Here is a 26,662-nt window from a genome sequence, read left to right as displayed (position 1 = left end):
CAACGGCCAATCAGTGTTTTATTGATTAATTAGCAACACATTTGCCATACATCCCACAGCACTTCCCCCCTTTTTTTTTGTCAAAAAGGAAGGTTTTAACCTTAACAAAGTAAAATTACATATAATTTGGGAATTTGGGCGTAGCTTCTCTTACTGCTTCCTGCTGGAAGGGGGCGCTGTATCTTATGGGGAAACAAAGAAAATTTTAGAATTATGGAATAGTCCATGAGGCTGTATCATCTGAGCCAGATGCCTTCAAACCATTCTGGATGTTGGATCATCTGGGCCATGGTGTCATCAGAGACCTTTCAGGGGGTCTTGGCTGGTCAAACCTGATGTATCTTAATCTTGAACAAATCCATAGCCTCTGGCTTTCTGTGGAAACAAAAGCAGAGTCTCCTTTCAAAAGTAACATATCCTTATATTCAAATTTTGAAGTCAAGATATCTTTAAAATATACATTTTGGCATAACTCAACAGCTTTTACAATCAAATGTTTTTCTGCAGTTAAAATTCCCAAAGACAACACAATCCAGATTCTCTGTGTAATATCCATTTTTACGTGGCTTATTTTTTATACTACCTTTACTGTCTCTTTAATGACTTTATTTTTTAAAACTATGTATTTGTTTCTATAACTCTATATATCACCTTTTTTGTCTCTTTCAAGCCTACGTATCTTTTATACACATTGTAAACTATTACATCTGAATCTGTCTTATTGTGAATCTATTGCTTTAAACTGCAGCAGCTGTGGCTGCTGGCTCCGCCCACCTCAGCTTCCCAACATGGCTACGTTTACTGCCAGCTCTGGGAGCTATCGTGGGGCTATGCTTTTATCCAAGCAGCATGTAGCCCAGAAACCTCTTTCTTTTGTTTTGTACCAGCAAGGTCTAAATCCACCATGCAGCTTAATGTGCCACTTGCAGAGAAGCCTCATTCCTGCCACAGGGCGTATGCTAGGAACCCACAAGTAGCTCAAACCAGCAGCTGCCGCTCATTTGAGAGAGACATTTAGGAACTGTTTTTAGCTCCGTTTTAGAATCTTTTCTCAGGTTTTAGGTGGAAATTCTTGCCCCACGTTGGGCGCCATTTGTAGCTGGAGTTTAACTGCCTGGCCCACAGTCAGGGCAAATCTCTTTCACCTGCCAGTCCCACAGCCTCTCAGACCCGACCAAGTAAACACAGAGACTTATGTTGCTTTCAAACTGTATGGCCGTGGCAGGCTTCTTGCTAACTGTTCTTATAGCTTAAATTAATCCATTTCCTTTAATCTATACCTTGCCACATGGCTCGTGGCTTACCGGCATCTTCACAAGCTGTTTCTCATCGTGGCGGCTGGCAGTGTCTCTCTGACTCAGCCTTCCACTTCCCAGCTTTATTCTCCTCCTTGCCCAGCCTATACTTCCTGCCTAGTAATGGCCACTCAGTGTTTTATTGATTAATTAGCAACACATTTGCCATACATCCCACAGCACAGAGATCCAAAAGCAGGTTAAAAAAATTGCAATTGGAGCCTTGCGCCACAGCAGAGATGCAGAAACATTGAACTTTTACAGGCAGACCGAAACTTAGCTTTGTCTTTCCTGCCTTGAAGGGGTCCTTTACTCCTTCAGATCCTGGAAATCTATATCACATGGGTAAGTGGTGTCAGTGCCCTGCTTTAAATTGAGTCTGAACACATCTGTACAAAGTTGTACAGACCCCTTCCTCACATTCCATTTTACTGAGATCATTAATTAAAACATAACTGACTCCTGTATTTGAAATAGTGGATGGAATCTGAGGGATAGCCTCAACTGAAATTATTTCTCACCCTGGGTAAGTAATATACTTGCTTGCAAGCAAGGCAGAGTAAAAAATTGATACCTCAACAGTGTCTCCCATGAGGCATTCCCTTTACTTTCCATGTTGCTTTCTAAAATTACATCATTTTATAGTATTTCAGTGAGGCAAATGATTAGATTTTCTCTTACATTTATTTTAAACAGTGAAAAAGCTTTTGGATTCACTTGCAAATATTGTATTTAAATAATGCCATCCCTGCACTCAATTTAGTACACTTGGTTGTTAAGAAGACACTTCAATAACCTAAATTTATCTTATTGAGACTTTTCCATTGTTTGTGAAATCCACAGGATTATAATAAGTACCTACAAGGTCTCCATTTGTTCATTTGTTCAAAAAAATGTACTATATAACCATGAGATGTAATGTTACACGTACTCCCAGGGGATTGATTGTTAGCAGGTGTCATCACAACACAGGGGCATTGCAAGTTCATTGTAATGTTAGTAGCAGACAAAAAGAAATGATAGAATAGACTCTTTGAATCCAGTCACAAAACAGAAAATGGAAATATGCCTGATGTGATAATTTCATAAAACCTTATAACTGGCAAATTCCACTTGGAAATTTGTATTGCATTTAAACATTTCATCTTAGTATATAACACAGTATGTTATTCATAACAATACTACTTTAAACATTATACATTGAAAGAAGACATGTTATCCTTTTTCACAGTGCCTCCTTTTTGGAAAAGCCTACATTGAGCAAATGGATACCTGGGCAAAATGATCATGGAACATGGCTTCTTTCTCATTCATGTGAAATGTCTCAACTCCACTCTCAGTAGGACATGTTCTTTTTGTCTGCCAGAAGGTTACATTATGCATTAACTCAGAGAATTTATGCTAAAAAATGAAATGGTGAGAAAACAGTGGAAAGCAGCATATGTGGGACATGCATTCAAAAGACTTCAACTTGACAACCATTTCAGAAAAAGAAAAATAATGGTTTATAGAAACTGAGAGGTAATGTAAAGGTTTGAGATTACAGCAAAAGAAGCATTTGTAAAACAGTCAATATGTCTCACATCCACTCCATTCATACATTTACCTGAGAAAATGCCATCTCTCTTCCCCTTCTGTGTAGATCCTCTCAAGAAACTTTATCTCAAAATTTTACCTCTCTGATAATATTTTGATTTCAAAGCAGGAAAAGCCCCATATACTTTCTACCACACCAAGATACTGGAAGGCAGAATCAAAAAGCTCAGTACGTGTACTATAACAGAGCAGAGATGTAGAACAACATGAGCTCCCAGAGGCAGAGAAAATGATAAGTTCAACTCTCATGCATTAGGTAGGTAGGCTGTTTGGCCAGCATGAATGACTTTAGTACAGACTTGGCAGCATGATTAAATTGACTTGCTATAGCTACCACTTAATTGACACAATTAAGGGAAGAACAAGTATTGCTGACAAAACTTGTTCCATAATGACACTTCTCCTTAACATGTGACAAAATCACTTGTTAAACAAAACCAACATTTTCTAAAGTCAGAGCTAATTCTTTTCACACTGTGGCAAGGAGCTACAACACAGAAGCACACACACACATGCACACACACACACACACACACACACACACACACACAAAACAAAACAAGTCTACACACAACATTAATAAAACTGAAGCCCCTTACCCTATTCTATACTGTTGAATTGTTGAACTTAAGGAGCCCACTGCTTTCCCACAAAGGTGTGATCTGTAGTATCTATTGTCAAGGGAAAAAATCCTCCATTTTGACTTCTCTGTGTGATTCAGGTCTTTGAATATGACTTCCTGAATCCAGATCATACCCAATTCACAATGTGACCACGAGAAACAGAGAGAACAACATAAGTTATGAGAAGTCAGTAGATTTTGGCTGTGTTTCACACACTCTCCACTCATGATCAATGAAGAAGTCTACTAATGCTCACAAGATTCATACTTATAGTACAAGTGGCATTGCATGAGAGAAACCCCAGAACACTTGCTGGACACTAAGACAACTGCTTGATGATGTCAACGCTGTTTAGAGGAAAAATAAGTCTGTTCAAAAATAAGCTAATAAAAATAATAGTAATCAGTCAGGATGATAATATCTTTATTACAATAGAGATAAATATGAAGGAGACAAAATAGAAAACAATAAAACAGAACAGACAGAATTGAGGGTCCCAAAAAAGTGAGGCAGTGGAATAACCTGAGAGAAGTGGTGGTTCCGATGCCTTTTCTGCTTTTCTATAACAGTCGGAGGTGGTTGTGATTAGGAGGAGCCTAATAATGAGACTAGAAGTTTAGGAGCTAATTAGTGGCTCAATCCATGAGGATGGCATAGATCTAATGGCTTCTACATGGTGAGTTGTCTTTTGTCCATATGCTCCATGATCTATTAAATTCTGTACCAAGACATAAGAATAGAAATTGAGCCAAGTATCCTTGGAATGAAATAACACAGGCAAGGGTTCAAATAAGCTTTTCTTCATTTGAGATGATCTTCAATGCTCATGATCTTATGTGATTTTATATGATAGTATAGGTATACACATACCTATCTATACCCACATGAACATACCACATGCACTTAATTCCCTGAGGATTTCTGTTGGAATCACCTTTCTGTGTAACAGAATCAGTATTTCTTTTACTTACTGAGTTTTCTGTTAATGTTTTCACTTGTGGAAGTTTTATTTTTACTACAAGAATTCACTTATATGTTGAGAACAATCAAACCTTTGCTTCAAAATAAGGGAACAAAGGTAATGAAATGAACAAATTAGATGTACTTCTTATTTAACAAATAGAACTTTCATTAGAGAATAAATGCAGCCTGAGTTATGAATATAGCTCCAACTTTTGGTATGTACTCACTCATAGGAGAATTCTAGATGTTGAACAAGGATGACTGGACTGCTACCCACATCACCAGGGAGGCTACCTGGAAAACAGGAACCCAAGAAAGACACGGGGATCGCCCAATGACAGAGAAATGGAATGAGATCTACATGAACAGCCTAGACTTGAGTGGGGGTAGTGAAGGGCGAGGGTCAAGGGAAAGAGAGCTTGGGGGAGTGAGAGATCCCAGCTGGATCAACAACAGAGAGGGAGAACAAGGAATAGGAGACCATGGTAAATGAAGACCACATGAGAATAGGAAGAAGCAAAGTGCTAGAGAGGCCCACAGAAACCCACAATGATACCCCCACAACAGACTGCTGGCAATGGTCAAGATATAGCCCGAACTGACCTACTCTGGTGATGGGATGGCCAAACACCCTAATTGTCATGATAGAAACCTCATCCAACTACTGAGGGATCTGGATGCAGAGATCCATGACTAGGCCCCGGGTGGATCTCTGGGAGTCCAATTAGCAAGAATGAGGAGGGTTTATATGAGCGAGAATTGTTGAGACCAAGGTTGGATAAAGCACAGGGACAAATAGCCAAATGAATGGAAACATATGAACTATGAACCAATGGCTGAGGGGTCACCAACTGGATCAGGCCCTCTGAATGGGTGAGACAGTTGATTGGCTTGATCTGTTTGGGAGGCATCCAGGCAGTGGGACCGGGTCCTGTGCTCATTGCATGAGTTGGCTGTTTGAAACCTGGGGCCTATGCAGGATCACTTGGCTCGGCCTGGGAGGAGGGGACTGGACCTACCTGGACTGAATCTACCAGGTTGGTCTCAGTCCACGGGGAAGGCTTTGCCCTGGAGGAGGTGGGAATGAGAGGTGGCCTGGGGGGAAGGTGAGGGGGCAGGAGGGGGGAGAACAAGGGAATCCGTGGCTGATATGTAGAACTGAATTGTATTGCAAAATAAAAATAAATAAAAATAAAAAATAAAAAAAAATTCTTATTTTCAGAATCTTGAAGCTCCAATATGACATTGACTGATTGCTAAAATCAGCATGGTATATTCTACAATATGAGATATGGAGTTAGATTAAGGAAATATTCAGTGAAGTTTTGTGATATTAAGGATACCTATCTTTAATATTAAGTATAAATATTCATTCAACTTATACTCCACAACATTCTTTGAAATCATTAAAGAGTGACAATGTTCTTCAATAAAAATAATTGTGGGTGAGGATATATGATATATTTCAGGTTTAAGTTCTGTAAGAAAAGATCATGTATGTCATAATTATATTGGATCATACTGGGGCATTTGTATTTCTTTTGCTATGAAATGAATAACTTTGAAAGTTTAAAGGTTTGGATGATTTTTCTGTGACATATAGATAGCTTTACTTTATATTACTAACTCAAAGCAATTTATGAAATCAAATTCAGCTGCCATGGGGATCCAACATTTTAATTTACTTGGATAGAACACTCATTTTAGGTCTTGCAAAGCATTTGTAGGTTACTTGAGGAGTCCTTTTGTCAATTTTGTTGATGTGTTCAAAAATACTAGGCTCTCTGGGGTCTAGCTTGAAATAACTTAACAGTATTCAAAGAATAAGTTACATCTTTCTTATATTTGCTTATATGTGTATCTCTCTACATAATCAGTTTATAGAAACCATACAGCCACAGTTCTCAACCTCTGGATCATATTCATTTGGGGGGTCCAAAGACCCTTTACCAAGGGTCATCACAGATCATTAGAAATATCAGATATTTACATGAAAATTCATAACAGGAACAAAATTATACTTATGAAAAAGCAACAAAAATACTTTTATACTTTAAGGTGATAAAAAATGAAGACTTGTATTAAAATGTCACAATATTAGGAATTTTAAAAATGGCTAAGCTACACTGATACTCATCGGTAGTCAATATACAAACAACATCTTTTCTTTGTTTTTGTCTGTGTGGTTGTATTCTTTATTCTTCTAAGAATTTAATAATTTATTATTTTACATCCTGATCACATGTTCCCCTCCCTCCTTTCCTCCAATTACCTTCCTAGTTTCCCTCCACACTGTATTCCACTCCCCCTCTGTCTCTGATAAGAAAATTGCCAGCCTCCAACGTACATAGGCTAAGCATGGCATATAAAGTTGCTGTAAGACTAAGAACCTCCCCTTGCAATTAACTAAGAAAGACAATCCAGTAAGAGGAATAGGCTCTAAAGAACCAACCAAAGAATTAGGAATAGACCCTCCCCCCATTGTAAGGAGTTCCAAAAATAGACAAACTACAAATATGTTACATATGTGTAGAGGGTGGAGTTTGGTTCCATGAAGGCTCCCTGCTTGCTGGTTAAGACTTGTGGGTTCCTAGAATAGAGAGAAAAAGGATTGTAGGAACCAGGGGGATCAAGCATTAATTTATCTCAATGTGAAAATAGAGACATAATTTCCTTAAAATAATCTTGTTGTCTCCTTCCTTTGCAATTTCATAATATTGCTATTTGCATAAGCTTATTTCCACTGGTACAGTTTTCTATAGAACCTATTTTTAATTATATGTTTTTATTATCACTGTCATTTCTGGAACATTCAATCTTCATTATGGCATCCTCACAGTAAATGAAGATTCATCTCATCAAAATAAATAAAAATCAACAGAAAGTGTACTACATTTATTTGGGCTTGTAAAAACAGGGAATCAATATGAAGTTAAAAACAATCATTAATATACAATCTACAAAAGCTAAAATACTGGGAATATAATAATGATATAGAATATATAGAATATAATAATTTCACACAAAAGACAATATCATCAACAAATTGCAAAAAATGTTATGTAGCCATTTGGACTTTCTATTGTAGTCAATAATCATCTATTAGCAAAAATTCTTGTTTCACATTGCTCTTGCTTTAGTATTTTCAAACAAGTACTCCTTGAAATTAATGAGTTGATAGATTAATAAAACAATATCCATAGCAAATTTTTCAATAAGCATAATGTCTACTCCTGAATTAACTTTTCCAAATTCACATCAACGGTAGGGCTTCCTAAAGTGATGTTTGTGATATTGAATCAGGAGTGAATATTGATCAAAGATTTTGTATATTCCACACATTTTTGAAGGAAATTTTATTGAATAAATATAATGATACTAAAATAAATTTAATAATTATTATAGAATTTTTTAAGATTCTTATAATTTTTTCTGATGTCTTCTAAGGTGAGAGCTCATGAGAAGTATTTTTTCACATTCTTCATATTTGTAAATATTTTCTTTAGAATGAGTTCAGGGAAGATGAAGTGTTGAAGATTTGGTTAAGAAATTTTCACCTTCTTTACATTTATAAGGCTTGGCTCAGATGTGAGTTCTCTGATGAACATTAATAGAAAGCAAAGGGTATAATACAATACATTTTTAATATTTCTATCATTTGTCTCTAGTGTGGATTCTCTGATGAACATGAAGAGAAGAGCCATGCCTAAAGCATTTTGCACAGTCATAACATTTATAAGATTTCTCTCCAGTATGGATTCTCCTATGACATTGAAGATGGGAGGACTTAACAAAGGACTTTCCACATTCATCACATTTATAAGGTTTCTCTCCAGTATGGGTTCTACTATGACATTGAAGATGGGAGAATTGAACAAAGGACTTTCCACATTCATCACATGTATAAGGTTTTTCTCCAGTATGGATTCTCTGATGAACATGAAGAGATGATTCATCTCTAAAGTACTTTTCACAGTCATCACATTGATAAGGTTTCTCTCCAGTATGGATTCTCCTATGATATTGAAGAAGGGAGGACCTAACAAAGGACTTTCCACATTCATCACATTTATAAGGTTTTTCTCCAGTATGGATTCTCTGATGAACATGAAGAGATGATCCATCTCTAAAGTACTTTCCACAGTCATCACATTGATAAGGTTTCTCTCCAGTATGGATTCTCCTATGACATTTAAGATTGGCTGACCAGACAAAGGATTTTCCACAGTCATCACATTTATAAGGTTTCTCTCCAGTATGGATTCTCCTATGACATTTAAGATTGGCTGACTGGACAAAGGATTTTCCACAGTCATCACATTTATAAGGTTTCTCTCCAGTATGGATTCTCCTATGACATTGAAGTTGGGAGGACTTAACAAAGGACTTTCCACATTCATCACATTTATAAGGTTTTTCTCCAGTATGGATTCTCTGATGAACATGAAGAGATGATCCATCTCTAAAGTACTTTCCACAGTCATCACATTGATAAGGTTTCTCTCCAGTATGGATTCTCCTATGACATTGAAGATGGGAGGACTTAACAAATGACTTTCCACATTCATCACATTTATAAGGTTTCTCTCCAGTATGGATTCTCCTATGACATTGAAGATGGGAGAATTGAACAAAGGACTTTCCACATTCATCACATTTATAAGGTTTCTCTCCAGTATGGGTTCTACTATGACATTGAAGATGGGAGAATTGAACAAAGGACTTTCCACATTCATCACATTTATAAGGTTTTTCTCCAGTATGGATTCTCTGATGAACATGAAGAGATGATTCATCTCTAAAGTACTTTTCACAGTCATCACATTGATAAGATTTCTCTCCAGTATGGATTCTCCTATGATATTGAAGATGGGAGGCCTGAACAAAGGACTTTTCACAGTCATCACATTTGTAAGGTTTCTCTCCAGTATGTATTCTCCTATGACATTGAAGTTTGGAGGAATTAACAAAAGACTTTCCACATTCATCACATTTATAAGGTTTCTCTCCAGTATGGATTCTCCTATGACATTGAAGTTTGGAAGAATGAACAAAGGATTTTCCACAGTCATCACATTTATAAGGTTTCTTTCCAGTATGGATTCTCCTATGACATTGAAGACTGGAGGACTTATTAAAGGACTTTCCACAGTCATCACATATATAAGGTTTCTCTCCAGTATGGATTCTCTGATGAACATGAAGTAATAAGCACCTAGTAAAGCATTTTCCACATTTTTCACATTTATAAGGTTTCTTTCCTATATGGATTCTGTGGTGAACATTAAGGGATGAACTTTTCCTAAAGGATTTTCCACATTCATCACATTTATAAAGGTTCTCTCTCATATGGATTCTGTGATGAATATGAAGGTATGAGAGTTTTCTACAGGACTTTCCACAATCATTACATCTGTATGGTTTCTTTTCTGCAGTGTGACTTGAATCATTCTGAATGATATTTGAATTGAAATCAAAGAATTTATCACATTCTTTAATCTGGCAAAATTTTATTCCTGTATGCTTCATATTATCCATCTCCAGATTTGAGGATTTGATTGTTACCTTCTTGCATGCATCACCTCTGAGTCTCTCATAAATTTCTTGAGTACTAGTTCCATTATTCTGAATACAGTTTGAGAATTCATTAAGAATTTGGTAATGGTGTTTGCTTTTCCTGTGCTTCTCTTGGCTATGTTCATGTTTTTGCAAAGAAGTGTTTGAGTACTTATGAAAAACTTTCTGATGTTCATGGTTTTCAAAATGATTAACTGTTGAACAAGTATTTATGTGAGAATTACTAGGAATTACATCATTAGTAGAGTAAGTCCATGAGTTCTTTCCATTAAAAGGTATTTCAAACTGAGTATTCTGGTAATTGTTTACCAAAGAAAACTTAGCAAGGTCATTATCAACATCACTAAATACATTGGAATTTTCACAACTTCTATCCTTATGATACATATTATGCCACATTTCATTCCTAAAATATTTATGTTGATGTAAATTGTGGAGGTTTTCAAATAGTGGAAGTAATTGTTCAGGAACCTCTACTGAATTTTGAGTATAGGAAATACCACACTGCTGACAATTCAAATATTTTTCTGTGCTTAAAGAACTCCTTTCTTCAGGGACTATTGGAGTATCATTTAATTGCACAACACTTGAAAAGTGTTGCAAAGAATTTGAAGTGTTACATTGTGTGTCCCCTTGTGAAGTTTTCACATATCCATGTAGAGTATAGCCAGGTGCCCATGCTTGGGGTGAGTATTTTTCCATATAATCATTTGATTCTGAACTTGTAACTGACACAGAGTATGATCTCTTTGGACACACCAGAGGTTCTTGATGTTTTTCATAAATAATGCCTTCGGCATGTTTGTCATAAACATCACTCTCATGATAACATGACTCATATTCTCTGTTGTCACCATGATAATCCCAGAACTTCCTTGTATGTAACATGTCAAGACCAATAGTTTCGAATAAGCCTGTTCTTTCTTCCTGTAAAGAATCTTGTTTGTATTTCTGTTGTGAGACCTCCTGGGTCTGGTAAAATGACAGAGCTGAAAGAAATGAAAAGAAACACACTCTTGATTTGTAAAATTATTTGAAAACTATATGAGAGTATAATGCATAAAATGACAGCTGTCTGGGGAATATATCAAGATTGTAATATAGAAAGTTGTCAAGGTTTTGGAGTAAGAAATAAATTTGCTTATGAAAAATGAGAGAAATTCATGTAATACTTGACCTTCATAAAGTCATGTAACACGCAAACATAAAAAACAATTTCAGAAAAATATTGGAGCTCTCTCCCACTTGCCATGTGCGTGAGGAAGACGTCTATTGTATTCACTGCTATGATTCTTTCTGCTTACACAATCATAATCCAAGAGATCACACTTTTTTTGTTGACTCTACTCCTCCGTGTGAAAATCCACTTCTTTCCCATTTCCTTAACAGGGCAACTTGGATTGCACCCCTACTCATTTTTTCCCACAAAGACAGCATAAACCAGAACTGCTCAATCATGTCTGCCATCTGTTCTGTATTATTACTATCCTCCATAAGAGTGAGTAAGTAGGTTGTTGCTAGCGTATCCTTTCATCTACACAAAACAATTGCATAAGTAATTTATAATCACCTGACTCTGTGTAATTTCCTGAACACATGATCAAGATAGAAACTACAACCTGTCCTGATAACTCTTACAAACACTATGAAGGGCCCTGACATTATTCTATCACTAGCAAGGGATCACAGGACACTTCCCAATTCTCCTTCATGCAAATCATCAGCACTTTTGATCCCAGTCTGGCAACATACATTTTACAGACCGGTGATTCCACAATATCCCCTCATCTACATTTCCTCACCAATCCATGGTTCTAGCCTGTATTCTACCCTATGTGCCCATATTTAGACTGATAATCTCTGTCCAGAATACTCCTACATTCACCCTTACCATGGGATGCCCATCTTGTAATTCTGCCCATCCCCTGTGCCTACTTGACACCCCACCACCCATGCTATATGTAGCCTTCACACCTAAGCTTCCCTGTATTTATTGTTGCCTGTTAAGACTTCATTGTGCATAAAAGACACAGAAATTACAAAGGAGTTCACAAGACCAATTTTGATCACAAGAACATGATTACTCTATATGATAGTTTTAATAACAATGTTCCCTAAACATTGTTTTAATGTAGCCACATTATTTGACTCGAAGTATGGTGTTAATACATAAAATGTGGGACTGAGTTCGGACCTTTAAATGTAGGAACTACACACTATCTTTAGTTTCCTTTCTGGTGCTGACTTGAAATTTGACATTTGAATGTTATCTGTTCTTTCTATAACATTTACTGCCTCTTGACTTCATCCCATGGCATAATGGAGTCTTATTTTCATGGTATCTTAAGCCCAATGAAACTCTTAATTTTACACATTTTCTGGTAATGGTGTTTAATCAAAATAATAGAAAATCACACATTGACTATAAAGAATAAAGCTAGTATTTTACCCCCGCTCCCAAAGTCTACCAGTCTCATAGAAGTATTCTTCAATCCATAATTACCATAATACAGAAGATGGAAGAACTATCATGAACACTATTAAAGTAGTCAAAGTGCTTAAATTAGACAGAGACAAACAGCTTAATAAAATTAATGAAGAGAAACTAAAAAACCTGAGTGATGAAAGAGACCACAGAGACATAAATGAAGTCAGTCCAGCCTCAAAAAAAAATTTAAAAAACAGTATAGGTTTATTGATGAGAACTCAGTCTAAAATGAAGTTGCAACAGGAAACTAATTAGAAAAGTCAAGATAAACCTTTATAAGTGAGACAGAAAAATAGTAAATATACTATCAAAACTCAATAAAAACAAGAAGAGTAATTTAACTGCATATCAGAAACAGACACATATATTTGTATATTTAAATATAGAACTAAAAAGATTACACAGGTAATGATCAACACCATAGTAACATGAATATATATATATATATATATATATATATATATATATATATATATATATATATATATATAGTGTGTGTGTGTGTGTGTGTGTGTGTGTGTGTGTGTGTGTGTGTAAGATAAGAATCTTACCTCAATGGCATAGATAAAATCTTCCCCAAGATCATGAAAGACAAATTTGCCAAACTCAAGAAAGTCATAACATTTTAAATACTGGAAACATTCCAACACCAAATAGACAAAAATATAAAAAGAAATACCACACAGCAAGCCCTAGTTAATATACAAAACAAAACAAGAGCATTAAAATATGAAGAAGGGGGGGGCTGGAGAGATGGCACAGTGGTTAAGAACACTGGCTGCTTTCCCAGAGGACCCAGGTTCGATTCCTAGCGTCCACATGGCAGCTCACAGCTTTCTGTAACTGCAGTTCCAGGAGATCTGATACCTTCACACCAATGCACATAAAATAAAATTAAATAAATTATAAAAAATAAAATAAAATATGACAAAGGGAATTAAATATCTCATATAAAGGAAAGCCCATTAGAGTAACAGCTTATTTCAGAGGAGAAGGTACTAACCAAAAGAGCCAGAGACAGTGCACTTCTAAAGAGAATAAGGGCCTATACTGACTACTATAGTAAGCAAAACTGTCTGCTACAATTGAGGGGAAAGGATTTTTTATGAATTAGAAGATATGAAATGATTCATAACATGCACAACCATGGAAAACAAGAGACAGGAAACAGTATTTAAGACTGACAGGCAACTCTAGCCAGAACTGCAGATACACTAACTGCAGACCTTCACCTCAAATTTTGCTTTTCTTAATCCAATCCCACAGTACCATCTTTAGCTTTGATAAAATGACCTGCTGCAGGTTCCCTGATGCCTGTGATTTCATCTCCATTGGTTAAAACACATCTTCCAATTCTAACACCATTTTTCACAGCCTTTCTTGATCTCAGCACCCAACTCTGGCAGAAATTCCCTGGAACTCCAGAGTCCCTCCTGCCAGGTAAGAAGTAAACTCCAGGACTTCACCTCTCACCATGGCTCTTCAAGTCCAATGAAACAGATTCAGGCCAAGCTCTGTAGCAGAACAGCAGCAGCCTCATCCTTCCCTATGCCAGAGAATCCCACAACCAATCCCTGAACCTTCCTTCTATTCCTGATTACATTGTCCTCACTTCAAATCCAGAAGAAACGAAGACCCAGAAACCAAACTGGGAAGAGAAGCAGGGAGGAAAATTGCTGATTTTCTTCTTTTTCTCTGCTCTTCTAAATCTATCCCCCAAGACTCATCCCCAGATCTGGAAGAAAACACAACTTCTGAAGCCATTTCTTCCCTCCTGTACTAATTTAAAATGGATCACACAGATTTCCCCATCCAAATTTCTATCTCATACTTCATTGATTTGTTCCTACTTGAAACTACAGCAGCAATTCTCTTCAAACAGAGGCCATCCTTACCAGAGAATCAAAGACACTAGTTGCACATTATCAAATCTGCATCCATGTCCCCATGTCCTATGTCCCAATCTCATCCCTAGACATTTATCAGACATTCTGCTATTGACTCTACTCACTCATGGTCCACTTATTAGTGGATAAGAGCCATGAAGACAATGATAACAAAGCTACAATCTGTAGAAGCACAAGGGAAATGAAACAGAAATATCTGCTTTAGGAAGGGAAATAGAATAAACAAGTATGAATAGATAGCGTAGGGTGAATAGAGATGGAGTTCTAGGCAGAAGTACAGGTTGAGACTGATAAAATTAATGGGCATTTGAGGGGTAGCATTGAAACCAAATTCAGTAAGAACTTCCAGAAACATACATGAAAAATATCAAAAAACATTGCTAAATAATAGGGGAATCAGAGTCCAAAATATCTCTCTCTTATGATCTAAAACATATTTCAGTATAAAAATTGTGTTCCAAACAATTGAATGTTAGCGAAGTGGACCAAAGTATATACCCAAACATGTCTGGCATTTGCCAGTTCTACCCCTTCCTCTCTGTGAACTGAAAATAAAGTTTAATTACTGAAGACAATAATGATATAAATCATTGAAAATTAAGACATAGGCCTAGTGCCTACAGAGAGCAATAAACCCATATTTTCTTTGGTACAAGAACAATTTCTGTATTTTAAACAGAAACTTATGCCAACTCAGCCCAAACAGCCTTTATCTTCAAAGGTATTCTGCCAGCAAGATTAGTTAGGACAAAGGTGGAACAAAGATTGATGGAGCAAGTACCAATAATTGATTTGAATTAAGGCTATTTCTCTAGATGGATACCGTACCTGATGTTTCTTAGATGATCATAAACTTGATACTAGAAAGCCCATTGAATTAGGATATTACAACATACTACTTATCTAAAGAAAGAAAAATGTAGCAATAAAATGACTCCTCATGACATTCTGTAATACTCATAGGTCAGTGTGTTGTTTACATGTTATCAGGGAAGATTTCTCCTAAAGAATATACAAAAATATATAGACATACTGCCAGAAATTCTACAGTGAGTCAGAGATCTTGAACACTCAACTCTAAATGAGATCTTTCTATTGAATACCTCCCCTCCATTGCTCAGGCAACCCTCCAGAAGAGGAGGTGGAAATAGTGTAAGAGCCACAGGGATGGCAAATATCAAGAAAACCAGGTCCTCTAAATTAACATGGGGGAATTTCATATGAACTCAGAGAGAATGAAGCAACAAACACAGGGACTGCACAGGTTCGTTCAAATTTTCTGTGTAAAAATTATGACTTCTGATTTAATGGTTTTATGGGATTATTGAGCATGACAATAAGTTGATCTTTGATTATTATGCCTATTCTTTGACTTTTTTTGTTCTGTTGGTTTTTTTGTCTTGTAAGACTCCAATATGATAGATTTATCTTATAAGAATTAATTTTGTTATATTTAAAAATAATCAAAGATTGAATTAAACCAAACCACTATTTTACATGTGAACAAGTGAACTGACACTTAACATACTGAGACACAACATAACTTTTCTCCAATAGAGTGACACTCAGCCTATCTATAGGTCTTTCAATTTTTCAGTAGCCTAAGAATATCTTAAATTGATAAAAAACTTGCCTTTCATCTCAGCATTTGAAAGGCAGAGGCAGGGGCAGAGGCAGGTGATTCTCTATGGTTATGAGGTCATCCTGATCTACATATTCAGTTCCTGGCCAACCAGGCCTACATGGATACAGACCCTGTCTCAAAAAAGAGGAAAGGTGAGAAAAGTAAATTATATGTCTAGGTAATAAAAAAAAGTGCCAATAGAGTCAATTAGGCCAAGTTGCCCTTTGCAACATTAAGATGGATGGGTTTCTCCTCTGTAAAACTAATTGCCAGCAAAGCAAACCTTGATCTTGGCCTCACTATGTCCTGTCCTAGTGTAACTAACTGATAGAAAAATCCCGGATGGCCCTTCGATGTGAATCACAGTCTGACTTTTTCTTAAAGTATTCTTCACTGACTTGAATTCAGACAAAGAATGTGGGCCAGAGTGCATTACAATCTGTATTTTGCAAAAAGTCTTAGATATCTACTAAGTTTCTAGTCAAAAACACAAAAAAGCAAGCTGGACAGTGGTGGCTCATGCCTTTAGTCCCAGCACTCAGGACACAGAGGCTTTAATCTCAGAACTCTGTGGGCAGAGGCAGGCAAATCTCTGTGAGTTCCTGGCCAGCCTGGACTACAGAGCAAGTTACTAGACAGCCAGGGCAGTTACACAGAGAAACTCTGTGCCCCCAAAAGCACCACATTGATAAAAGGCCTACTGAATAAAATTTATATTTTCAAAGTAGACTGAAAGGTAGAATTCTATTTCAAACTAAAATATCATAACCAGAGTTTATATGTGAAATTCAAAAATCATTTTTAAGTGTAAATTATTTTAAATATAATTATATAATTTCATTTTAACATTATCCCTGCCACTTTTCCTCCAACTCATCACATACCTTCAAATCAATAATATAACCTCCAGTTGATAATTGTTACAGTTACATATTTATGTGAATATTTTCTCAAGTATACATACAAAATATATAACTTCAGATTGTTAGTCCAGCTTTATTGTCAATGATTATATCATTTCAGGCCTCACTACTTTGCATTGGATAAGGACTAACAGGGATAACCCATGGCAGATGGCAATTCTCCTTGTCACAGCATTCAATAGGTGTTTACCATTCTTTGATTAGAGATTTGAGATAGAGGGACACTATGAATTGGGAAACAAAAATTTGAGAAAAATTTTTAGTTATGAAGGAAGGAAAGTCAGTACAATAGATGAAAGAGAGACTAGCAGTAAACTTAACACCAAGCATAAGAATCTTGGTTCAAATTTTCTGGTATAAAATACATATTATATGTAATGTGGATTCTATGACATTTCTTTTCCTACCTGTATCCCTTGAATGTCATATCATCTTAGACTGATACATAAGTCTTCAAGCATAACATATAACAGGTATGTAGAGAGTGAGTATCCTTTATTTTCCCATTTATAGAAGAACTGTCTTGAGCTTTCTCCATATAAAATGTTTATGTTGGTAATTACTTACAATAACATATTCTATTATATGTAGATGTGCTCCTCCTACTGTTGAATTTTATAATGAAGTGGTGTGTTTGTCAAAAGCCTTTTCTGAATTTAATGAAGAGATCATTTGGGCTCTCATACACTGTTCTTCTAATGTATTACATGTATTGATTAATTAAGTTGATTCTCATTAGCATCTCTTTGATGAAGCCACCTTGATCCTAGTAGACAATTATTTTTATGTGTTCTTGAAATGGAAATTTTACATTTTGTCTTATAATTGCAAATGTATTGGTGTTAGTTTTTCTCTAATTATCTGGAGGGATTCTTCCCTGAATTCATCTGGCTTTTTTAAGTTGAATTTTTTTTATTGTTCCTCCTGTTCAACTTTAGAACATGCAACATGGTAAATTATTTATGTCATTTGATTTATTTTTGTTAGGTTCTATGCTAAGAAATTCACTCATTTGTTTAAGAAACCTTGTTCCACTGTCTTTGTCCTGGTGATTGAACTCTGCAATTCAGATTTGCAGGAAAGTATTTTTATCTCTCTGGACCACTGGAGAAATCTTTGAAGAAACATAGACAACTGTACTTCTGTAGAATCTTGTTAAAATATGTGTATATCTAAAAACAATTTAAATGTCTTTACTATATGACGTTGTACCCAATACTCAAACTTGAAATCATGTGCCAACAAATAATGCTATATTGTTATACCATTAGATTTGTGCATCACTCATCCTTCGCTAAAGAAGCTTAATGTGAAGATTTTGGAGAACTAATCCATACCTGGGATTCCTTTATCTTAATCCTTGAATCAGGGTTCAGGCACATATGAATAAATGGATGCAGAGAGAACATAAAGACAAAAAAAAATGGTAAATGACTCTAGGGAAGAAATTCACAAATAGTATAAGAATAATGGCCATATAATTACCAAGTCTGTGACAGCAAGGCCAAAACCCACAGAAACTCAAGACAGACAAAATCTCAGCTTGTAAAGTTGAAAGTAGGTCAATAGTCACAACTTTTTGACAAGAACATGTGCAGTCCTTAGCTTCCAGGAGTCAGAAAACGTTTTTTTCAATTGTGTAACACCAGGGCATATCAATCATATTCAAAGCCTTGTGTTCAGAAACAGTTGGCCAGCAGAAATCTTCAATTTTTTAATGTATTTTCTGTTATTTCTTTGATAGAGAGAATGAGATGGGATGTGGGAATCAGGACATTAGGTGAGTGTGGGAAAGGGATTGTATGCAAGAGGTAAAAGAAATAACAATAAATTGATCCAGAAATATTGTAAAAATTTTCAAAAAATACAGAAAAACACTAGAATCACTGTCATATAGGAAAAAATCCAGGCACTTATTGGAACACAAAATAAAGCATCACAGACATTGTCAAATTGCTATTGGCATTCTAAATTTCATCTACTCACTATTCTGAATAAATGAGGGAAAATCATGTAAAATTCTCTGTGTGCTTGATCCTAGTACACAATTCTAAACGAAATTCTCAGGCATCGCTTCTAGTTAGGAGCTAGGCTAATCCAAATGAAGTCATTATTTGTTTCTTCCTTTGTACTTGACAAATGAACCAGTTTCCTTCCAACTTACCTGAGTCTCTACCTTCTACTTCCCCTATGTTCATGATCCAGGGTTCTTTGTTCTTTTCAAGACAGGTGACTAGCTCTGGTTTTGGTACAGAAAGGCCTGTGAATTAGAAGAGACATATGAAAATTTCTTAACATGATGTGGAAATAGTTGGGATCTATAACAGGCTTGTAATCAGTAGATATGAAGTTACATAAAGAAAGACTCATAAGTGGACTCTTATTAGTACATGCTTGACAGGTGTTGTAGACTTTTAAGAAATCCATAATGTTAATTTTGTATACATTCAACTTTCCTTATATTACCCCATTACAAAAATAAAGCTATTATAATCAAACTGTATTCAAACATTAATGCTACTGACTGCCTGCAAAAAAATTGGATTGAAGGAAGTATTAGGCAAAATTAAAAGACCTTTTAAAATACGAAAAATTTCAGTCTGTATTACACTCACCAATATGTAGAAATAATTAAAATTCATTGATAGAAAACATTTCAAAATACTAAAACATGTTGCTAGACATTTCTAGGGCTAAGCAGCAATGATGAAAGAATTTATTCTTACCTACAGAAACCAGGTTGCTGTAGTTCTCCAACATGACCTCTCTGTATAAATCCCTCTGAGAAGTGTCCAGGCATTCCCATTCCTCCTTGGAGAAACTGATTGCCACATCCTTGAAAGTCAATGGACTCTGAAGTGAAAATTCAATTTTTCTTTTTATGATGGCTTGAGTCTTTTATTTGCCCCAGAAAAGAGTATTTAACTAAAGAACTTGCTGTGTTATCAGTAATTGATATGCAAGTTTCAAATGTTACAAATTAAGAGGGAGGATATTGTGACTTTTTCATTGGATCAAAGTGCCCAATATCTAAATTATTCACAAAATATGCACCTTTTCTCAAGGATAAATAATGTCTGAAGTTGTCCACAATAGGAATTGAGTTTCAACATTCATCTTTAATATCATAAAATTTATAAATATTTCAGATCATGAACTCATGTTGAAAAGTTATACTGGGAAATAAAAGAGGCACAAAGAGTGGAAAGCAGGATGTAGAACAGAAATGACACTGATAGTAAATAACCGATACTCAGAATATAATAAAAAAATATAGTTTTTTTTACAACAAGGAACTATAGTTTAGGTTGAGAGTTTTGCAAATGAAGCATTTATGTGGGTAATGTCAACCTGTCACATCCTTGTTGAATATTTCTGAGAACATGCTATCTCTCCTTAACCATCTTTATGGATCCTGTCAGAAAGTTTATCTTAAAATTTAACCTTTCTGACATGATTCTGTGTGCAAAGGCAGCAGCACCTGCATTCCCTGAGAGCACACACAAAGCAGAAAGCAGGTGTAAAAGGTCCCCAATCAGTGACTTGTGCCACAGCAGATATGCAGAAACCATAAACTTTTACAAACAGATGTAAACTTAGTTTCTCCTTTCCCGCTTTGTGAGGGTCCATTATTCCTGCAGATCATGGAAATCTCTACAACCTGGGTATGAGATTTCACTGCCTTGCTTTAAACTGTGCACAGGCATTTTGAAGTGCATCATCACACAGCCGTAAGAAGTTGTAGTGACCCCTTCCTCACATTCCATTCCCTGAGATCATTCTTTAGAAAATAACTGGCAACTCTATCTGAAATAGTGAATGGAATCTGAGGGGTAGCCACAGCTGAAAGTATTTCTCACACTGGGTAAGTAATATACTTACCTACACCCAAGACACAGCTTGGAATTATTACCTCACCAATGTCTCCAATCAGGCATTCCTTTTAGTTTCCAGGTTTTATTCTAAAATTCCACCATTTCACAGTTATGCAGTGTTTAGATTCTCATTTAAGTTTATTTTAAACAGTTAAACAGTGAATATGCATCTTGTGGATTCACTTGCAAATGCTGTATCTAAATAATGACATCCCTGCACTCAGTTTAGTACTTTTGGTTGTTAATGAAGAGACTTCAATTCCAACCACACAAAGTTTCCTTGTTGAAACTTTGATTGTTTGTGAAATACACGTAAATATAAGTACACTTTGCCAACTAGTTCTCCCTCAGTTCATTTCAAAAAATGTACTAGATAACCATAGGATATAATATTGCATCAGCACCCAGGGGAGTGACTCTTAGCAGGTGTCAGCACAACGGAAGGGCATTGCAAGTTCACTGTAAAGTTAGTAGCTAGCAAAGAGAAATGATGGAATAGACTCTTTGAATCTAGCCACAAAAACAGAACAGTAAACAGAAGAAAAATAGTATAATAGGGTAATTTCATACCACCATCTGACTGGCAAATTCTACTTGGAAGGTTGTATTACATTTAAACTCTCCAACTAATTATATAAAACAATATATCTTTCATAGAAATAATATTATAAACATCATCCATTGACAGGAAGACATTCCATCTTTGTACATAGTGCCTCTTTCTCAGAACAGCCTATATTGAGCAAAAAGATCCCTGGACAAAAGGAACAGGGAACATGGTTTCTTTCTCATTCATATAAGATGACTCAATTCCATTTTCAGTAGGACAGGGAAATGCATGTAATTTTGTATATTAAATGTTTATACTATGCATTAGTGCAGATAATTTATTTTGAAAAAATAAAATGAGAAAACAGTGGAAAGGATCACACAAACCTGTGACATGCATTTAAAAAAAATGTTACCTTGATGATCGCATTAGAAAAAAAAACAAAAACAAAGCCTTGTTAAAACTGAGAGGTAATGTAAAGGTTTGGGATCACCACAAAAGAAGCATTCGTCGGTGAACAGGCAACACATCTCACCTCCATACACACATTTACCTGAGAAAAAGCCATCACTCATTTCCTTTCCTTCGGGATCTTCTCAGAAACATTTATCTCAAAATTTCACCTTCCTGATAATATTTTGGGTTTCAAAGCAAGAAAAGGCTTGTTTATTTTCGACCACGCTAAGAGACTGGAAGGCAGGATCAAAAAGCTCCCTCAGTGTACTATAACAGAGATGTAGAACAACATGATATCCCTGAGGTAGACAACACTGAAGGTTCTGCTTTCATACATGCCAGCAGGTAGGCTGTTTGGCTCACAACATGACTGACTTAAATAAAGACTGACTACATTTTTAAATTGATGTGCTGGAGCTAACAGAGTCAGGTTGGCCTTTCAACTGAGGCTGAGCACAGCTGACATTGATAAGCATTAAGAGCCCTCACATTCTCTTTCTCTGGGGTGGGTGATTAAAGGAAAATGAGGTTTCCATGGAGGATAACAGACAGCATCTGTGGGGTAGTCACAGACAAAAGTAGTTCTTCAACTGGATTAAAAAAAAAAACTAGTTGCTTGTGTTCAAGAATCATGAAGGCAATGCATTCCCCTCTGAAGTCTCCACTGACTTTTCCCATTGGTTACCATGATAAAATTTATAATACTAAGATTCTGAAATTATGCAATGAGACTCAAGATTAAATCTTTTCACAAATTTATTTTCACAGTGACATTACTTCACCCAGAGTAACAATGGGTAGAAAAAAATGTGAAGAACCAGGTGGTATTCTTTCCAATATGTGAGTTCTCAGGAATCATCTAATACTTTAAGATTTTAGTGAAGAAAACTAAATTCCATTCTTTAACATCATTGTTTTGCTGGCAATTTAAAAAGTAATGAGTGCTGCAAAATCTCTTCATATTTAAGGCTCCTTTGCAAAACAAGAATTCATTAACTTAATTTCAAAAGAAATGAACTGAACAGTCCCTGGAAGTGATATTGACTATGTAGAAATCTACACACATACTCAGTTTATCTCTGTTTTTTACATGAAGTGCATAGTAATTACTCAAACACCCGATTAATATTTGGAAGTAACTAGGCAAAAATTTATTTTTTTGTCTTTTTCTTGAATAAAGGTAAGCTATTTACTAGAAACAGGGCTACAGGACATGCATGTCTCTGTGCAGAAATGAAGGATGCACAGGAACTCCATTGTGTTGTTCAAATTTCAGTACTCAGTTTTTAATTACTACAACCTATGCATAGTTTTTCTTTTTCTTTTTCTTTTTCTATATGTGTTTGTTTGGACATTGACATACATACAAACAATAAATGTGTTAACAGTATTACATGGCATAATAAAACACAGAAAAGTTTTTACCTGGCTATGACATTAAAGTTTAACAACACTCAATTATCAGTTTTGTGTTCCAGGATATATTGTGATATAGAATTTCTTTTATTTATTGACTAAAATAATTGTGTTATCATCATGTTCCCTTTATAAATTTCTTAGTCAATGTTCTAATGACATGTTTTATTCTCTTTAACATGTAAATTGTTTCATATAAAATATATGCTTTTAAAATCTTAATACAATAATATGAATTTCCAATTTAAAATATTTAACATATTAATCCTGGAGTGTATCTTCTGAAATGACATTATGTCTCAATTTTGACTATTACATCCTAATACCTATTCTTGCTTCATCAATGTATTCAGTGTAAGGATGAAACAGATCCCCCATCAGTCAAATACCCTACTAAAAAGAATTCAAAATTCGACCAAGTATATAACAGTTCAATTTATTGTGTCTTTTTAAAATCCTTTAAATTATTTTCACTGTTGTAGAAGTCTCTATTTTAAGGGATTAAAAGCCAATTGTGTTGTACAATTTTCTGTGATTCGGAACTTATGACTAGATTTGGATGATTAATCTCATCTTAGTCACTTTCACAAGAATGTACTCAGCTCATGCTTTGTTATGGCTTTTGCAGACCAGAATGTAGAAACTCTCCATTTGATAAATGGTTTGTGGTGTTTTTGATTATTTTGGTGTCAAATAGATCTCTTTTTAAACTATTTATTTTTATTTGTGTAATTAGTTAGTAATCAGTGAGGCATTAGATTCAGGTGTTTGAAACATCTTGTCACAGAACAGTGTTCTGTCAGGTATCTGAACTCGTTATTGTTTACAGACGATATCTCACACCAGTTATGAAATTACAGTTGCCAAAAAGATAACATTCAGAATCAAACAATACTTCTATATCTCATCACTGAACTCAGAAAAAGAGAGCTTTTTTTTCCCTTACAACCTACTTTGTAACTTTGAAAATGACTTAAAATTTGGATTTATTGTTGTCTGCTTTGATAGGTGATAAAGATCAGTGATTTTATTCATGGTGAAAATGCAGTCCATGAAATCCCTTTAATCCACACTATTTCCTTCATAGTAGTTCCATGTATCCAAGAAACATAATTCTGATGGCAGGATATAGTATGATAACCTTCTTTTTCATTTTTTTCAGTAAAGAAACACGTTTTATTAACCTTTCTTTTTTAATTTTATAATTAATTTAATTTTACATATCAGCTATGCATTTCCCTGACCTCCCTCCTCCCACCTAACCCACCCTCCCCACAATTCACCACCCATTTCCACCTCCTCCAAGGCAAAGACTCCCCTTGGGATTCAGCTCAACCTGGTAGATTCAGTTGAGGCAGTTCCAGTCCCCTCCTCCTTTCAACTAGGCTGAGCATAGTGTCCCAGAATTAGGCCCTAGGTTCCAAAAAGCCAGCTCATGCACTATGGAGAGGACCCAGTCCTACTGCCTGGGTTCAAGCTAATTGACTGTCTCACTTATCCAGAGGGCCTGATCCATTTCCATTGGGGCTCCTCAGCTATTGGTTCATAGTTCATGTGTTTCCACTAGTTTGGCTATTTGTGCCTGTGATTTTTCCAGTCATAGTCTCAATATCTCTTACTCATATAACCCCTCCTCTTTCTCACTGATTGTACTCCTGGAGCTCCACCTGGGGTTTGGCCATGGATCTCTGCAATTGCTTCCATCAGCCACTGGATGAGAGTTTTATCATGACCGTTAGGGTGTTCAGCCATCCAATCATCAGAGTAAGTCAGTTTGGGCTTTCTCTTGACCAATGCCAGTAGTCTACAGTGGAGGTATCTTTGTGGATTTCTGGGGACCTGTCTAGCACTCTGCTTCTTCCTATTCCCCTGGGGTCTTCATTCATCATGGTATCTCCCTCCCTGTTCTCCCACTCAGCTCCTGATCCAGTTGAGACCTCCCTATCCCCTAAGCTCTCTTTCCCCTAACCCTTGCTCTCCATTATCCCCCTCACTCCCAGTTTGCTAATGTAGATCTCATCCATTTCTCTGTTGTAGGGCAATCCCTGTGTCTTTCTCAGAGTTCTCTTTACTAGGTATCTTCCCTGGAGTTGTGAGTTGCGGTCTAGTTATCCTTTGCTATAATTGAAGAGATTTTTCTCTATTAATCTCTTAAGTGTGTGGAGTGATTTTTCCCTGTGAGGGCATGTTGATTCTAGAACTGTTGCACTTCCAGCCTTTTAGAAAAATGTTTCTGAAACAAGATCTTTTATGTTTATACAAGTGGCCTTGGTCCCAGTCTGTTGTTCTCCAGGGCAATGACCTTGCTGTCCTCTATATTATAGCTACAAATTCTTACATTGAATGACTGTACCAACTCAGAGTTTCAAAATTATCCATTTCAGTCATGCAATTGAATATCCATTAAACTAAAATGAAAAGAATTTGTATGTGTAGCATGGTTTCTACCTTCAGACCAGAATAGAATAGTTTATTGTGTACACTGCTGGTGGAAACAGGGTGTGCAATCAGCTGCTGGAGTCACCATTATTAAAAAGGATCTGATTGAATCAAGAGGGAAGATGTATTTAGTAGTTGATTGACAGGCTTGTCTTAGGGAGGTAGGAAGGTGTGGCTGCACAAGCTCTCAAGTCCTGTGTACCAACACAGCTCTTGTCTTGCCTATCTCAAATATCTGTGGAGCTGAATGAGGTGTTCATGGAGTGTCACCTGCCCTGATCATTTGCAGCCCTGGAACTAGTCCCTTGAAACCCCAAGACTTGAAACAAGCTGGACGAGGATTCAACCAGCGTTGGTGGTGAAACCCTGAGAGGTGAAGGTCATAGTGCTGCTTCTGTAGCTGTTAGGAGTAGTAGGATACAGGAAACAGTGCAAGAATAGCTTACCATGGTCATATAAGTGAGAAACTGATTCAGGGAAAGTGAGGTGGGCATCCACCTACCCTTTTAAAGGATTTTCCATATCCTTACACTGAAATGATATGGTTACAGTTCAGCATTGTTGCAGGCATCTATATTTAGCAGTTGGAAACTCAGTGAAGAGATTGTGAGAGTTCATTGCATGAAGCTGTAAGGATTGAAGCATTGGTGGTGGTGGTGTTTTTTTTTTTTTGTCACTTATTTCTCTTTAGGGGCTTTGCCATGAAGCTGTCAAATAAATCACACACAAGAAGGATTATTCTTTCTCATAAACGTTCAGCCTTAGCTTGACTTATTCATGACCAGCTTTTCTCAAATCATCCCATCTAAGTTTTGTCTCTGGACTTTTATCTTTCTTTATTTCTTTACTTCTTATTGCTTGATGTGTTGTTGGGTGGCTGGACCTTACTGTCCTCTCATTTTCTTGCTCCTTCTTCCTTTTTTCCTCCCA

At 36.1% G+C, this 26,662-nt stretch overlaps 2 protein-coding genes across 2 annotated transcripts in view; one reads left to right on the top strand and one right to left on the bottom strand.

The window, feature by feature from the left end:
- LOC131900904 (zinc finger protein 431-like) overlaps positions 1-26,662 on the top strand; it is a 239,187-nt gene that overhangs the window by 162,867 nt on the left and 49,658 nt on the right. The window lies entirely within an intron of this gene.
- Positions 8,132-9,808, bottom strand: LOC131901024 (zinc finger protein 420-like; the record flags this gene model as incomplete). Its single annotated transcript, XM_059252343.1, has 1 exon — positions 8,132-9,808. A coding segment is annotated over one exon (1,677 nt), but the record flags the coding sequence as incomplete, so codon positions are not given.

The sequence above is a fragment of the Peromyscus eremicus genome, unplaced genomic scaffold (genome assembly GCF_949786415.1).
Source record: "Peromyscus eremicus unplaced genomic scaffold, PerEre_H2_v1 PerEre#2#chrX_unloc_1, whole genome shotgun sequence".
NCBI classification, from domain to species: Eukaryota; Metazoa; Chordata; class Mammalia; order Rodentia; family Cricetidae; genus Peromyscus; species Peromyscus eremicus.
This window is presented reverse-complemented; position numbering and strand designations above follow the sequence as displayed.